Source organism: Coccinella septempunctata, chromosome 2 (genome assembly GCF_907165205.1).
Source record: "Coccinella septempunctata chromosome 2, icCocSept1.1, whole genome shotgun sequence".
Taxonomy (NCBI): domain Eukaryota; kingdom Metazoa; phylum Arthropoda; class Insecta; order Coleoptera; family Coccinellidae; genus Coccinella; species Coccinella septempunctata.
Genome location: NC_058190.1, coordinates 12,673,844 through 12,691,440, shown reverse-complemented (window position 1 = coordinate 12,691,440; position 17,597 = coordinate 12,673,844). Strand labels below are relative to the sequence as shown.

General features: G+C 32.7%; 1 protein-coding gene across 2 annotated transcripts in view; it reads left to right on the top strand.

Annotated features, from left to right (window-relative positions):
• The window catches only part of LOC123307859 (putative uncharacterized protein DDB_G0282133), a 51,966-nt gene extending 38,215 nt beyond the window's left edge, over positions 1-13,751 (top strand). For both annotated transcript variants that reach the window (XM_044890325.1, XM_044890324.1), the window contains exon 6: positions 13,120-13,751. In XM_044890325.1, coding sequence (XP_044746260.1) covers positions 13,120-13,311 — 192 coding nt within the window. In that variant the 3' untranslated portion in view covers positions 13,312-13,751. The remainder of the gene's footprint in view (positions 1-13,119) is intronic.
• The last annotated feature ends 3,846 nt before the right edge of the window (positions 13,752-17,597 follow it).

Sequence of the window (17,597 nt, the reverse complement as noted above, 5' to 3'; positions counted from 1 at the left end):
TCCTGTCGAGGTAGTTTCAGTGGAGCTAATATCCTCACTTTGTCCGACCTGTATATATGTAGGGTTCTTCTATTTTTCCATCAAAACCAGGAACTATTCGTTAAATATAGAAACGACAACAAAACTAGGCGAATGAACTCTGTATTCTATCCAAGTCATAGATTAACTATGACCCAGAAAACTACATTTTATTGCTCTATAAGGTTTTTTAACTGCCTCCAATGAATATCAGGAAAGAGAGAAATTTTGAGGTCTTCAAAAAAACTATATTGTTCTTAATTTTGAAAATAGAACCATATAGCATTGAAGAATTTTGTTCAGCATGTTACAGATTGAGATGAAGACTTTTGTTCTCAGATTAGGTTGAAATTTTGTATGTGACGTATTTTCTTTGCACTTGTATCTTTGTTGAGCTGCGGTGATGTGAAAATAAAATTATCTATCTATCTATCTTCCATTAATCCGAGTACCGTCCTCGTTAAGCCAGACTGCATTTGAAAGTTTCCATTTTTGTAAAGTTTCTCTGAGATCCTTTATTCTTGGAGTGCCTTCCTCATAATTTTGTTTCGGTGAAAGTTCTGGTTGAAAGGTAAATATAATCTTCAATGATACGATAAAGGCTTTTTTGTATGAAATCTTTATTAATAATTATCAACATCATGAACGTACCAAAACCTACCTGAAACCTTAAATATACATCATATATCATAATACATTAGTTACCCTGATTTAATACGTTAGTTACGAAAGCATAATACGTTATATACCTATACTATATAATATTAGAACTAGTTTTTTAATGATGGATACACCTTTGCCTTCAGCGTCCACGATCATAGGTATATCCTCTGACGATTGATTAATGACCCTTTCGCTTTTGTGCGGTTCCCCACTGCTTAATCCACTACGTTTTTCTTCTTGATGAAACTATTAAGGCGCCGTATTTGTCGATTTTCACTCTTTCCTTGCGTGTTCTGAAGTCGCTCGTAACATGGAATATTTCGGCCATAAGGATGCAGCAGGATATTCCTCAGAGAGTTTTGCGAAATACGCCGGTAACACCGTTTCTTCTGCACCTTGAACATGTACTTTGTTTCGCCACTCACAAATCTGCCGATATTCTTTTTCATAATGGAAAGCAAGTTCAACCTTACAGTGTTGGCTGCAGTTTATGTACAGTCAGGAATATCAAAATCTTGCATGATTTTAATAACGACTTTCTCAAATTACATAAAATCTTGTTCCTTTTATTTTCGCATCGCCACGCCGTTGTCAATGATAGGATAAAGCTTCGAATTTAACTCGATTATTAGCGATTTAACACCGACTCGTCACCTAGCCATGTCCTTGACTATTAAAAATCGCATAATAATCTCATTATATTAATAGCAATCATCTTGTAAAATGTCACTAGATTTTTCGTATACGTCAAATTTTCCATTTTCTCACGCATTTTTCAGTTACTTCCGATAAGTTTGGGAGAATTAGATATAGTACACTTATGCCCGTTTGCACCGTTTCACTGGTAACCATGGTTAAACTAATCGATGTTTAATATTTAAAAGTTGCTTAACGGTTGACGGTTTGCACCGTGGAATCATAATCGTTGTTTACTTCAACCATCGATAATTTTGGCTACACCACTTATAGCATGAAAAATTCAAAATTTCAGCCAAGCACATCATAGCAGATTAATTAAAAAGAAAAGGTATTCAAGGTTTTGTGACTAAACTTCTGTTGTCAAGATGGGAAATTTGAACATTTCTTTTGGAGTTTCGGTGTTGTGTTTTGAATTTGAAGTGCGAACATGGGTAGCATTCTCACATCCTATTACTCTAGGAAAAGAAACCTTCTTGTGAAAGGACTGTTGAATTTGCACTATTTCCTCATCTTTGGGCATTTTAGTGAATTCGGAATTTAATTTACCAATTGCTAATGAAAATTTAGCTTTCATCATGAAATTGGCAACAGAAGCCAAGTGACCAGCATTAGCATAAAACCTCAATGAGGCTAGCAATTGATTAATTGGTGCAACACTATTATTCCTGAAATATCCATATTTGTATAATATAATTAATTATTGAATTCCAAATAATTCTCCATATATGGCAACAAAAATAACACGGTTTCTTTCGTTGAAAGAAATCTTCTGAGAAAAGTGAGGTTGTCCATTTCTTCGAAATAATTTCTTCTACAGAGAAAACGTCTGGGAAATCCAAATTCAATATTGCCAGTTACATCGAGATCATCATCAAGTAATATCTCATTTCCCAAATCATCCATTATTAATTCGAATTTTATATCAACACAAATAGAAAACACAGTTGTCAATCCAATTTGAAGTATTACTTCATTCAATGTCTTAATCCAGATTTAAACGGGCAAATTTCAGCGTTTAGTTAAAACGATGTTTAAATCAACCCGTTTAAGGAATTAAACGTTGTTTAAGAATATAATCGTTGTTTAGCCGAACGGTGCAAACGGCCATTAGTGTATTGGAAACAGAATCTACTCTAATAAGTGATAAATCTGAGATTGCTATCTTTTGTTGTCTTGATGCGTTCTACTCCTTACTGGCCTTACTGCAGTCACTGCGAATGTATATAATTTTAAACAAATTATTATTATTAACTATTATATCCATATTCTGTTCTCAATAAACAATGAAAAACATATGTAGGATATTTTTATCAGTGATTTCTTTCTAATTTCATTAATTTTGTCATTCATTATGAATGTAAGCTGATAATAAAGTCCCCTTTATGGTGTAAATTGTATTTTATTGCATATAAATCAGAAAATTTATATCTATTATAGATTTGAAGAAACTTATTTGAAAAATCATCAGAAAAAACTACGGTCACACATATCCTAAAATAAAATGAGGGCAGTTCATTTCAAATTGATGCTCAAATCCCCACCTTTTATCTATTCATCTAGCGATGGCAGCGACTCCTATTTTCCCCGTTCTTGGAGATACATTTAAATTACGTCGACCATTCTCCTTCTCCCTACTCTCCATAAATACCAGTATGAAATTGACTATCATAGAATATAAAACTCCTTTGAAAAATCTTGCGAACGGAAACGGCCATATTAGATTACCTTGTGTGACTCATCAGTCAGGTGTTTAATAATATAATATTAGGTTATGTCTCTGGCTTTTTTTCATCATAGACCTAATATCAATCAATTCGATATCAGATCCATGTACTCTATCAATGTTGTAAACAAATACATGTTTCAAAATGGTTCATTTTGTAGCTTTACTAAATACTTACAAAAACAAACGGGTGTTGGTAGAACATTCCACGGATGAGTCTTTTACATGCTCATTAATCAGGTTTATTTATTTATTTATTCATTCAATCAGCAAACTACAAGCATTAATAAACTTAATAGCTAATAATTCCTACAGAGCCATAACAATACCTGTGCGTATGAACTAGTAAAAAAAAAACATAAAACAATTATCAATTATAAAGATTGGCATCCCCATAAAATTTAAATACAAAATGTAACATCAAATTTATAAATTCATAAAAAACCATATCAAATATATTCTGCAAACCAAGGTTTTAATTTATTTTTTAAGTACTTATAATTCGATTTACCCCTTATTATTTATTTATTTATTTAATCACACGGCTGTGCCATTTTACATAAAGATAATACCATACATACACATATATACATACAGGTACACATGCACCCATATATACAACAAACCCATAATATAAACAAAACACAAACTGAAGCAATATTCCTGTTGGTAGGATGTACTAAACATGTAATATGAGAAAAGTGAAAAAGGTTTATAACATAAATGAGCCTATATTCAAACGTTCATAAGGTAATAAATACATTTATTGCCACAATATAACCACTCTTATGACTAACAGTCTTGAAAATCTTTGATAGTGGAATACTATTATTCCTAGTTTTACTTGTCGATGTCTCATATTTATTATTGAGTTCTTATAGTGATATACAATAGCTTCCAAACAACGGTTTCTGGACTCTCACACGATCATAGTCGTTTTGATAGTTGTATGCTGCCTATATCTTTTATGGGTTAAGCTCTTCTTTGGTTACTTTTTAAATCATTAACTGATCTCTCGGTCTTCGGTGGTAGGTTCTTGATCTTCCAGCTTCTTTTATTGGATTGTAGTCGGCTAATCTTCGTAGTTCCTCATTTGGATGTTGTTTGGCTTTGTCGAATATGCTTTCTGCCTTTCTCTTCATAAATTCTGTTCCAAGTCCTTGTAGATTTGTTTGTTCCTAACAAACCAGGGTACATTCATCGCCATTCTAAGGAGTTTATTTTCAGTGGCCTGAAGTCTCTTGATGTGAAGCCCCACGCTGCCGATCCATATGTGAGTTGTTGTCGCGCGATAGTTTTAATCATCGTCAACTTGATGTTCTTATTCATATGACTTCTTCTGTCTATGAGAGGATAAAGTCTACTCATTGCGGCTTTTGTTTTATCAACTGCACATTTGTCAAGCTTCACTCCTAGGTATGTTGCTTCATTTTCCCATTCAACCTCTTCTCCATCAACTTCAAGGTTTTCTTCCATCCTCAATCTACTTTTTTAATTTTTAACAATTTGTTCTGAAGCCGTTGTATCAAATTCAAGTTATTAGAATAGGCTCCACCGCAGGCAATAATTCCATAATTTACAATACTGTGAAAGAGTGCATAATAAATAACTATAAAGGCTGATTCATGCTAGACCGTGTCGGGGCCGGGCCGGGACCCGGACAGGACACGGTAAAAGAATTATATGAGCAATTTCAATTGACTCATCCACACTACACCGGTTGGGACACGTGCCGTGCCCGTGTTTTCAGAGTGGCGATCCATTGCAACGGCCCGGAGTCGGTCCCGGCCCGGCTCCGACACGGTCTAGCATGAATCAGCCTTTAGAGTCCTATCTTCCATAAACTTTGATAATTTATAAAAGACAAAAGTAAGATACTTAGTTTTATTTATCAAATATTCAATATGCCTATTCCATTTTAAATTATAATCAATTATAGTTCCCAGATATTTACAGTACTCAATTCTGTTCAGTAGTTTATCTTTAATCTTTACTTCTAAATTGATAGGCACACTATGACAGTAATTTCCAAAAGTGATATGAATTATTTTATCGGCATTCAACGTTAGAAGTAGCAGCCAGCCACACATCAATCTCTGCCATTATCTGCTCTTATTCATTTTATTCACAGTTTCTTCCCATATTTTTCCTTCAGTTATCACGGCTGTACCATCAGCATACGATACAATATTGTTATCTGTTATTTTAGTAAGTAGATCATTTAGGTAAACAATAAATGAAAGTGGTCCCAGAATTGTACCTTGTGGTACTCCACTTTTGATTTCGATATAATCACTGCACACATTATTTATTCTTACCCTCTGCATAATATTAGAAAGATGGCTATTCAATAGATCAAGAGCACTACCTCTTATTCCATAACAATACAATTTATCTAGCAAGATTCTATGATCAACTGTGTAGAATGCTTTAGCTAAATCGAGAAAAGTAACTATAGCTGGCTTACTTATGTCCAAACATTTGTATATCACATCAGTAACATAAGCTAATGCATCTTTGGTTCGCAAACCTTTAATAAAACCAAACTGTTTTTTGGACAAAATATTATATATCTTTAGGACTTTAAATAATCTATCATGAATAATTTTTTCAAATATCTTCGCAACATTTGAAATTGAAGATATAGGTCTATAATTTTCCACTCTACTTTTATCTTTGGGTTTAAATATTGGAACTACATCAGCTTTCTTTAAAGAATTTGGCCAAACTGACAAATCAATGCACAAATTGAAAATATATGCTAGCTGTTCAACAATATATTCAGACATTGTTTTCAATATTCTAGAATGTGTATCATCAACTCCACCAGCTTTGTCTTTCAATTTATCTATTATAGTTTTAATTTCATCCTTAGTTGTTGGATGTACAAAAATACTATTATGATTGATATTTGGTTTTTTTGACCTCGTGTGTGTGTGTACATTTATTATCATATTTCTAATCTTTTTCCGGATTCACAAAGATAATTATTACAAAATTTAACAACATCATTTGAATCATCTATCTTGATTCCGGCATCAGTTATAATATAGTAATTTTATTACTTTTCTTATAATTCCTAACCAATTTCTGATTAATAATACTCCATTACTTTTTATCATTATAGCTATTATCTTGAATAATTTTAGCATCATATTTCTTTTTTGCCTGTACAATCTCTTTATCCAAAATTTCAACATATTTTTTATATTTCAATTTCAAATTATCGTTACTAGGATCTAATTTCCAGATTTTATAAAGTTGTTCTTTTGTAAAACAAGATATCATAATACCTTTAGTCATCCAACAATTTCTTGGATTATTATTTTTATTTTTATCTGTTCTTCTGTATTTAGAATTAAAAATGCAACTTTTGATTTCACTTATTAATAATTCAACTGTCATATTAGGATCATGAAATGAAAAGTCATTCCAATTTCTTTTGCTAGCTTCATTTTTTAGTTTTTTATAGTCAATTCTATAATTTGTATCATCATCTTTTTTATGTGATAATTCAAAAGCCAAAAATAGAGGGTAATGATCAGGTAACACCACACTTATCCTAATAGGCTTTAAAACAAGACCATCAGTTTTGATAAAAATATTATCAAAACTGATATTTATCAATATATCTATAATTTATTATAATACGGAAACAGGAGTCGGCCATTTGCAAGTATTTTTCCGATTTTCAATTTCAGGTTTTAAGCTCCTTTCTGTTATTTTACACTCAAAGTTGGCTATTTTATAGAAAGAGATAAATGATCCATTCACAACGAATGGAAAAAAGAAATTGAGAAATATCGAAAATTGCATCTTTTCTTACGCAATTTTCGGGTATTTGGAGGTCATAAAAGTGAGCAAAAATATATTTAAGACTTATTTCGGTCTTTCGTGACAAAACATAGCTCGTCCCCGGTCCAATAAATGGTGCGATCTCCCTATTTCAAACAGTTTTGCACCTTCCGCCAAAACTGCAAAAAATAGCCTTTTTCGGAAATTATTTTAGGCGACTTCCCGGACTTCGATCTCGACGTAGAGGGCGTTTAATGGGCCACTGGTCTGCCCTCAAGTCAAGAACATTATAGTTACATATTATTCACATCAAAAAAGGAAGGGAAAATTTTCAATAAATAAATATTTCTTATAGTTAGGTGTCTTTCCGACCTTGAGTCCGATTCATATTTTGGGATTGATTGAATATTTGGCATCTATTCATTTGATGTGATTCAATTAAATGGATTCCAAAACCAGATCTGAATTTGGATAATGCAAAATGCATGTATGAACTGGAATGGTAAATCGGCAATACCACGATAGATTGAACTTGCTCCCAATTTCTGCTTACGTACATGGAAAGCTCATGAAATATGTCGCCAGTACTTTTCTTTCAATTTATTTATATTTCTTATAGCTTGTGCCAACAGTTTCGCGGCATGAATAGTGTTCTAGACGAAAAAATCTGAACCAATGAGAATTATCATTAGTTAGAATAGCTTTGTCATTTAGAACAAATATAGACTACATTGAATGTTTTTCTGCAAATTCAACCTACATGAAAGTGCGATTTTTTTTTAGTAGGGCACATATTTTCTAAATTCCATATATTGATGATAATTTTCATTATTTTTCATTTCAGTCCGGTAACTGAAAAATCCGATCAGACTCTTTAGTGAATTTTGAATTTTTTCTATTTAATCAGAGTAGAATATCGATTTCTACATACAAAGATCGGATACGTTTATTTTTATCATTCTATTTTGGCCACATCCGAGAGATTCGTGAACATTCTAGATTTCCGCAGGAACCAGCTTTAAATACGCCACATCTTATTACTAGTAACGAAAAAGTACATTGTTTACCGGGTAGGAAAAGCCTAACATTCCTGGACGACTGTGAAGTGACTTAGTAAACATTTTTTTTTGGGACTCCTCCAGCTGGTTGAGTCAATCAATAGATTAGAATTATTGCCGAAAGAATAAAGAGAAAAGTACGAATATACATATAAACGTGTTATGGACTATCGCAAGAGTAAAAACACGAGTTCTTTCTCGGAAAATGTTGTAATGGCATACGTTCTAAATAACTGTAAATATAACGAACTGATTTTGAAATGTATTCTGCAATGCATCGAGATTTCCAAAATATGAATTAACTAGTTGTAGACAACGTGTTTTGACTCGTTTGTAGAACGCTAAAAACTGTGAAAAATATCTATATCCAATATCTAAAAAATATCATTTCCTTACATTAAGGAAATGGAAATGGGAAATCTTGACTTTTTTTTGACAAATTTTGTCTGGAATGTCAAAATTGAAGAAAATGCTTTTTTTTCAACCGTACAATAACAACGTCATATTTTGACTAACAATATCTTAGAAAAGTTCTACTTCTCAAAAGTGTTGCTATGTAAAAGATAACAAACGTAACTAGCCATAATTTCCAATAATTATCCTAAGTATTGTGAAAATAATTCTAATCCGAAGTTGGATATACAGATAATTATGAAATTCAACACGTTTAGTTTCGTTTGAAAAAATTAACACATTTTATTTGGGGGAGAAATGACTTTTCATGGCTCAATTACAGGCTCGCCATGAAAAGTGACACTTATGAAATAATAAAAATATAATGATGATGCACCATGTGTGTGTTGTTGCCGATTTCTATCCCAATTTCATGCTTACCACCATGTTATCCTTCCTATAGTTGTGAAGCAAAGAAACTGATTTTATTGGCACACTGTTTCAAAGTACGCACTTTACAACTGAAGTTTATATTCTAATAATAATTCTATTTCCTCACAATATGATTTTACTAAGATAAGGTTCTTAACCGCTACACCTATTTTGCTACCAAAAAAGCATCTTCAGGTGGGTGAGGTTAACTATTACTTACTTACCATTGTAGTGGAAATTCAGCTGCTATTTTAGTAAGTCTATTTTTTTTAGATTTCTACAAATGTTTCGGAGGGAGTATATCTTCTATTCATATGTAAAGTATTCATTTTCAATGAGATAAAAATAGTTTTGCAAAAACTTTGGCATTTTTGGTAGCATGCTCATAAAGCATTCACAACTTTCCACATTTTAGTTATTACAGTCAGGGAAAAAAGAAGAAATATGGTATAATGAAGTGTTTGTTAATTTGAACAAACTGAAAGCTCTGATGCAAAAAATGATTATTTCGACACCTAAGGAATGAATAGAATGATAATGTATTGAATTATTCAATAATACAAAATTTTCGATATCATTCACTTTTCATCATGATTTTCGATGACAAAATGAATGCAAATAATTTTTTTTCCAAGTTTATTGCTTACCGAGTGAGTACAACGTTAAGTACAAAATTCATATCTTCACAATTTTGTGGGAAAACACTCGAAAAATGCAGTATTTATTTTACATTATCGAACACGACGGTATACTCGTAGTATTTTAATTGACAACACCAAATGTTTGTACCAGCAATGGATAAAATTTTTGTTACTGCAATGATTCGGTGATTGATGGGTATTTTTTCAACTCTTTTCCATTATAGGTATGAAACTTCTGAACGAGTTATTACTATTTTTATGTATGCTGACATAATGACATACTCTTAGAACTGATGCATCTCCTTGAAGTGTTAGAGAAAACATGTCTTCCTTAGGACACCTTCGTTAAGGATATGTTCGAAATAATCCATCATTTCTAAAGTATATGCCGTTGACTTACAAATACATAAAAAGAATAAAATATCGATTTCAATGATTTTAACCATTTCAACTTTATAATAAAGAAGGGTTTGTTGAAAAAAGTCACTGACAAAATGTTCCTCAACAGAAATTCTGTCCAGGTACAAAAATATAGGTTTCCATTCGCAAAAAATAACTACCCTTATCTCCACGTAGAGGATGCAGGAAAAACTGCGCCGCTCAATTTAAAATGAAAATTGTTTGCTCTGAACATCACAAAAATAGAATTGTTTTTATTAATGACTCTGTATATATTTTTGATGCGCATAAATTACGATCAATTGCGGTATTTTCCTCAGTATTATAGTAAAATTGAAATTCAGAGTGAAATTACTGACTTGCTCATATTAGATATCTATTAGTTTTATTTACTATTCGTATAAACGATTTTTTGGATGAATTAGGAAATCCCTGAAGTATAGTGCGCACTTGCTTAAATTCATAGTCGATGTGGTACCGACCGAGGTGTTGAACTCACCTAACGTTGCTTGGACACAAGAAAAGAGAAATTTCCTAATTTATCAAATACTGCAATAACCTTATAAACCTTGTTTTCCGTGAACTACAGATTATGTGTGTATATTTTTCTTTCACTGCGAAGTCAAAACAGTGAAGCGAACTACGTATGATTTTTCATAGGAATGGCGTTCTAGAAGCACAGTAATAGCTCATGTTTGTATAATTCATGACCGAACTCCACATAAAGCGGATTCGAGTACATTAGATGGGCAGCCGTTCGAGAATTTGCAATCTCATTAAATCATTTCAAAAATATCTGGAAAATAAAGAAAAGAAATTCTTCACGTCAATTTATTGCTTGGATTTCGTCCAGAAATCGTTGTGGTGCCGGTGAGACTCATAAAACCACATATATTATTGATTCTATTATTCGTTTGGCAAATTTTTCAGACATAAAGAAAAACACGACTTTGGATTTCTTCACAATGTATCAAAATTCGAATATCTACCAAATAAACAGTGAGTTATGTGAATGAAGTATTGTGATATCTGAAATTATACCTATTCCTAAGAAATCAACAGCTTCCAGAAGATGCAGAGTCCTCCCAGATTGTATTTAAATCGATAGCTTCCATGTTGCAGCTATTGAAATGACATGTTGAAATATTTGTGAAAGTCAAGTGGAACCTTGTAGACAGACACACATGCACACATGAATTTTCCACTAACCCCATTTTCATATAATTATTATTATAAAGAAGTGTGGATATGGTTTAAGTAAAAAAGACAATGACAATCATCGGATGCTAATAAAAAAAAACATATTTAGATCATGGTTCTAATCAACTGAACGAGAAATGATATTTCAAAAACTATTGGGAATTCCAGGAAAGCGATACGCTAGTGTCATTTTTTTGTAAATAAAGAGTTAATACAATTTTGTTTTTTCACATCAAGGAACAAGGAATATTTTGGTGTTTCATCATCAAAAATATATCTTAATCTGTGGAAAAGATTTTCATATCTATCTCATGACAATTGGGAAAGCTTAGTGAAGTTTTTATAATTTGCATCCTTTGAGCACAGCATCGATTACGACTTTCTTGTGAAGATGTCAGTTCTTACTATTCCCCACGATGAAATGAACGTCTGTTCAATGTTCAGGAACTTATATATCTGATCTTAATAGCATGGTTAAATTTTTATACATTTCATATTAGTTATAAACAAAAGAGGATGAATTAACTAACCTGCCCTCGTACCACAAGACTCGACAATATTCCCGTTTTACCCCTTTTTTCCTGCCTTATCTTTAAGTCGAATAGTTGAAAATTTGTACCAAAGATGATCAGTATTCTCTGTATGAACATCTTGTTAATACGAAAACTGTCGGGTGTATTTAGATTGCCGACAACGCCTCATCGAATTCGACATCGATAAGTTGTCGATAGATTGTCGATCGATCGTGGTACCACTGCTGGATATATAACCTCAAAATGAAAGGATTTACCTACACAAAAAACAAATCTGTTTCCCCAGAGAAGACTTTTTTCACCTAGTAAATTGATATAGGTACATATGAATTTCGATAACATACACAAAACTCATTTAGCAAATCATTTCTGATTTCCAGTTCAACTTGGACAAGTTTTCTCAGCATCAGTGTTGCAATTTTGGCCATTGTATTCACCTATATAATGAAGATATCACAGTTGTGGCTCGCCAAATAATCAATTTCCTTTTATTATGATCGAGTGAATAGCCAAAAAGTTCGGATCCGAAAAATATTGCTCTCTCTTATCAGGTGATTCAGAACATAGTGGGATTTTTTTTCATAAATACTAATACTTAATGACATTTATTGTCCTAAAATTGATAATAATTAACACACTTGAATCCAGTTTCGACAACCAATCTTTAAAATTGGGAAAAAAACAACTATTAACTGGGAAAAAAGGATTTATTCGACGAAAATGTCATAATCCCCTACAGAAATAACAAATACTACATTTATTTCATAGTTCAAACTGTAATCACCATGTCGCTGCAATCTACATTTGAATTCCCAATCTAGACTGCAGATCGAAGGAGGAAGATACTGCCCTATTCAAGAAATTATTGTGGTTAAGGGATAATGGCTGCTATAAACCATTACGCAGTAACATATACTCCATTCGCTTTCATAAAAGCACTCGGTTAGCCATGAAATAATTCTCTTAAGTTTTAGAAAGGAGTAAAGGTTGGTACTCCTGAAATGTCGTTGATGGCATAACGACGTCGCCACAACTTATGAATTAATATTACAAAAATTCCTAAATTGATTGAAGAAAAGAGAAGACAAAGTATCAGTAAATGCAACAGATTATACGATTTTCACAAATTGAGTTTTAAAAAAATGTTTACCTGAAGATGCTATTGTAAAAGGAAACACGTGTCGTAGTTTAAAAACTGATTTTGTGAAAATCGTATATTCTGTTTTGAGTTTAGTCAAATTTAGGCAATTTTTCAGCTGTCTCACTTCGTTTGCTGATGCTTAGATTATATTAGAGGACAGTTAATTGGGACCATTCCTGCTTGAATCAAAAAACATGAATAAATAAATGGATAAATCCCGATAGAATAGGTGTTTTTAACACACAAGCTGCGCTTTTATAGGTAAAATCTTTATTTCTGCCGAAGAAACTTCATAAAATTAGTGTACCTACAGTTGGTAAATTTTCATTTCTCTTTGTAGCAAATAAGATAATAATAGTCTAATTTATATTCAGGCTAATACTTTCTAACCGGAATATATCACTGAATAAATTCTTTTTTTCAGGGCACACCTTCCGAAGAATCCACCAAGAAAACAGTGAGACGTAAAAGTTCCAGCTGTCTGACAGAAAATCAAGCCAAGAAACAGAAGGAAAACATCGACCTACAGGAAAAATCCGCAGTTAAGATTCAAGCTGGAATTCGTGGATTTCTCGTCAGAAAGAAGGTTAAAAGGCCTCAGAAATCGCAAGAGTGATATGAGAAAATGTGAATCTGGAAATGAGTGAGCTTTTCTATTCCAACCATCTGTGGGCACGTCCCCAGTTTTCCTACTCGAATTTTTTACTAGGATCATTTAATTATCGATCACTATACTGTTTGTTTCTGTAATGAATAAATTGAGTCGAAATGTAAAAGTGTTAATATTAGATAGGTACTCATACCAGAGTTACCTTAGTTATGTTTATCTTAGAGTTTGCAGGGTTCATTAGAACGATTGGATAGACATTATAGTCCCAAGTTCGTTCAAAGCATAATTGAAATTTTTTATTGTAGTCAACAAATTTGTTTGCATTTCTTAGTGAATCAAGCTCTAATTGTATCAAATACATTGGCACATGAAATGTGAGTTATAGTAATAATTATTTATTTTCTTATACTGAATAAATGTTGAAAAACATTCTGAATCAATCACAATACATATGTTCATTTCCCATTTTCGACATAAATATAATGAAAAACAGAGATATAATGAATTAGGAATAAGAATTACTAAGTATATACATAATAGAAATGGTTTGTCATATGACATATTTTTCCTTATACACGCTTTTCTTCAACTCTATCCAGAGAAGTCAATGGTTCAAAAAATTTTGCAATATTCATTACATACCTAATTAATGTGCTTTTTCTGCAAATTTTCGCGCACTTTCGATTCTTTCTCCGATTTATTTTTGAAAATAAAACGTGACGATCCTGTTTGAAAAATTACTAATTCACTTAAGTTTCAGCGGATATCGTGCAAATATTTCATAATTATGAGGAGGTAGTTGTTGAAACAGTGGCGGCTCGTAGTCCTTTGGACCAAATTGAAATTTGAAATTCAAGGATCATTTGATTGAAGCCTTCTCAGTAAATTATATTTTCTCCTCATAAAAAATATTTCTTTTTATGAGATTTATCCTTTTCTAAGATATTTCATCGCCCAGCAAGAACCAACTTGGCAATAAGCGTTAGAAAAATTTACCTGACGGAAAATATTGATCAGAATCCAATGTACAACATTTATGCAATGCTTAATTTTCTATCATTCATCCGCTTTATTTTCGATCCAAAACTAACCCCTAACAACAAAAAAACAAAGTTCTAATTTTCCAAGAAGACAAATTGAAATCAAAGCAGGCAAGGCAGCTAACCCTTACGCTAACCTTACCCTAACTAATGAAAATGATCCCTCTCGGAAATCAAACTAATGTACCTACTGGAACTGGAGAGAATCAGTTGGCAATAGTTATTCTATCGTCTGAATTCTTACTTTGCTATCTTATGACACAGTCATCTATAGATGGCTGTGCTTATGGACGGCCAGTTTCACTGTCAGCGAACCAAGGCCATCTAAAGAGACGGAATGTCTAAGCACGTTTATAGCGGAACCGAATGTAGAAAAGCCTCCTCTGATATGTAAGAAAACTCGTAGCAGTAAAGCGCTACGTCTGCTAGTCTCAAAATGTTTGTAGCAGATGATTTTTATCTGAATATCTAGTCTAGACATGAGAAAATATTTTTCAACATCTGAATATTATGATACATCAGAAATATATGTGATTTTCATTCTTAGGTTAGCCTCACTCACATCCTCTAACGAACCATAATTGAGTTGAAATATATGGGATTTTTCTAACCTAGACAAAAAGCTGGTTGTCCTTTCTTAGAGCGTTGAAATTTATCCAATCTTGATTCCAATTATAACAGTATATCATCCTGATTCTTCATCGAAGTACCCCTCAGAAGCTCTGTGAGCTTGTACGAGTTCGGAAAACCAGTTGTGTTCTGTGTCCTCACGCCACCTTAGGCACAGCACTGTTACTTTTAGGCTGTGACTTGAGTCTCGACTCGGGATCTGTGTCCAGTTCCGACTGACGAATTGAAATGACACAATTACCAAACAAGTCCCTTGGTCTTACTTAAGATGTCTAAAACTCTGGTGTATTCACTAATTCGATTTTGTATTTAATTTCGTGGGGATGTGGGATCAGTTTCGTTTTTCTCACTGTAGGTAGCGCTGTTTGGAATTTGACAGAGCATTGTGAATTGATATTTGAAAATAATTTGAATACTTCTTACGACTCAGGAATATGTTGTATTTATAAACGATTATTGGTGTGTGAAAATGTATTAGTTTCGAGAAAGGGGTGTAGAACATTCATTTATTCAACATGACGTTCAGTAAGTTCTGTTTCCGGTATAGATAATCAACAACTACAGCTAAGAATTCGGTGTTGTTGGAATTTGAGGCAGAACCAAGTCAGATGAACGAACATTCGGGACGGATATGGCTAAGTTTTATGGCAACTTCAGCAATATTTCAAAGAAACTGTATTGGAAATACGTAAGGTGAATTGTGAGCATGCATTGAGAATCAGAAATACATACATTTATTCTGTTCTTCTAATATTCTTCCTGAATTGATAGTGAAAATTCCCTTTCCGTCAACTAAATATATTGGATATGATATCTGACCAATCAACTGTGTTTTATTAAAATCATATTGAATTACCCCCTCACGAATTCAAGTTGTCAAACGGAATTTATCTTGAAGAAGAACAGTAAATACTCTTTCGAACCCTCAGTCGACCGTGTTGAAATATCGACGTTTTAGATATCTCACTTATGAAAAAATTTTGGATAGAAAAGAAAAATGATATTGCATCATATTTATGAATCTTCAATTTCCTCTTCATCTATTTGTTTGATGGGTTATCCTTTAATTCTGAATTGGATTATCAAACGAGAAATTGAATTCGGCTTATTTTTTTGGTTGGCGACTTGGTGGAGGCGCCGGTCCTTTTTTCCTCTGTACGAGTTATACAGGTTGTCCCGGAAAATGTGGGAAATCTCTCGGATTCAAATAGAACATAAAAAAATAAGATGACAAGTTCCCATAATTTTTTTTCCTAGCGGCCCTCCCTACGAAGATACGACCTCCTAAATGACGCCACTGGAAATTCATTTTAGTGGAATAAATTTCAAACTACTTGATATAATTTGATGAAAATTTCATATGAATATGATTAATAGTAGTTCCTTCAATAACTTTCGTATCACACTTTTTTGTAGACAAAAATCTAGACTTCATGTTATTTTTAATAGAAATGAAAAAACTACTTACTTCTTTCATTATTTTTTTTCTCGAAAACGGCTCATTTTATCGACACTGAACAGGAGTATCTCTTCTTTAGCTTAATGTTCAAGGTATCCAAATTTGTTTTTTTTAGCATCTTATCATACAAGCTGTAAAAAATGTAAGCATTAAAATGTACAACCCAGTCCGCCCCTGGTAACTCAACAAGCTAATTGAAATTTGAATGTGGAAATATCAAATTTTCATCAAAATATATCGTGTAGTTTGAAACTTATTCCACTAAAATGGATTTCCAGTGGCGTCATATAGGAAGTTGTATCTTCGTAGGGAGGGCCGCTAGGAAAAAAAATTATGGAAACTTGTCATCTTCATTTTTTATGTTCTATCTGAATCCGAGAGATTTCCCACATTTTCCGGGACACCTTGTATACTCGGTAACATATACTTAGTTGTGAAGTTCTGAATATCTTGGATAAGATATTTGATCCAACTTTCGACAGAATTCGGTCTTAGAAACTTGTTCGAAACTTGTGAAAATAACTGAAAAATTTCATTACATACATATCTACAGGTCAAGTTTATATAAGCGTGTTAATGAAGATGGTCCACTCATGACGGCTTTTCAGTTTTTTTGAGCCTTTACATCTACGAGATGTTAGGAATTGCAGGTTTACTTTATGTCTATAATAGACTCTCCCGTTGGGTAGGAAATTGAGACAGCTTTTATTATGTAAAGTTTTCTTTTGAAACAACTAGTAGGTGCGCTTAGAAGAAGTTGTTTTAAGTATAGGTGACATTTGTTCATTTTCATATTTCATACTTATTTTTATATTCTCCTGATTCACCGTAGGTACCGAAGTAGCCCTAAGAAGATCTGTGGCTTGTAACGGGAAAAAATGAATCACAAATTTTATTCTGTTATGCCGATTAAGAGATAAAAGTTGAAGAGCACAGATAGGGAGCCAGGGAAGGGGAAAGGCATACAAAAAATCGGTGGATTTCGAAGGTTTATTCAGGAAAAATTGAATATCTCGGAAGTTTTAAAATTACCTAACGGAAAAGACACTATATTTTAGTCAATTCACACCAGTATCGTTCCAGAAGAAATTTGACAGAAACATAATCATTTATTAACACAGGGAAATTTGCCCTTTAAAGAGTCCCCCATACATTAGAGTCCC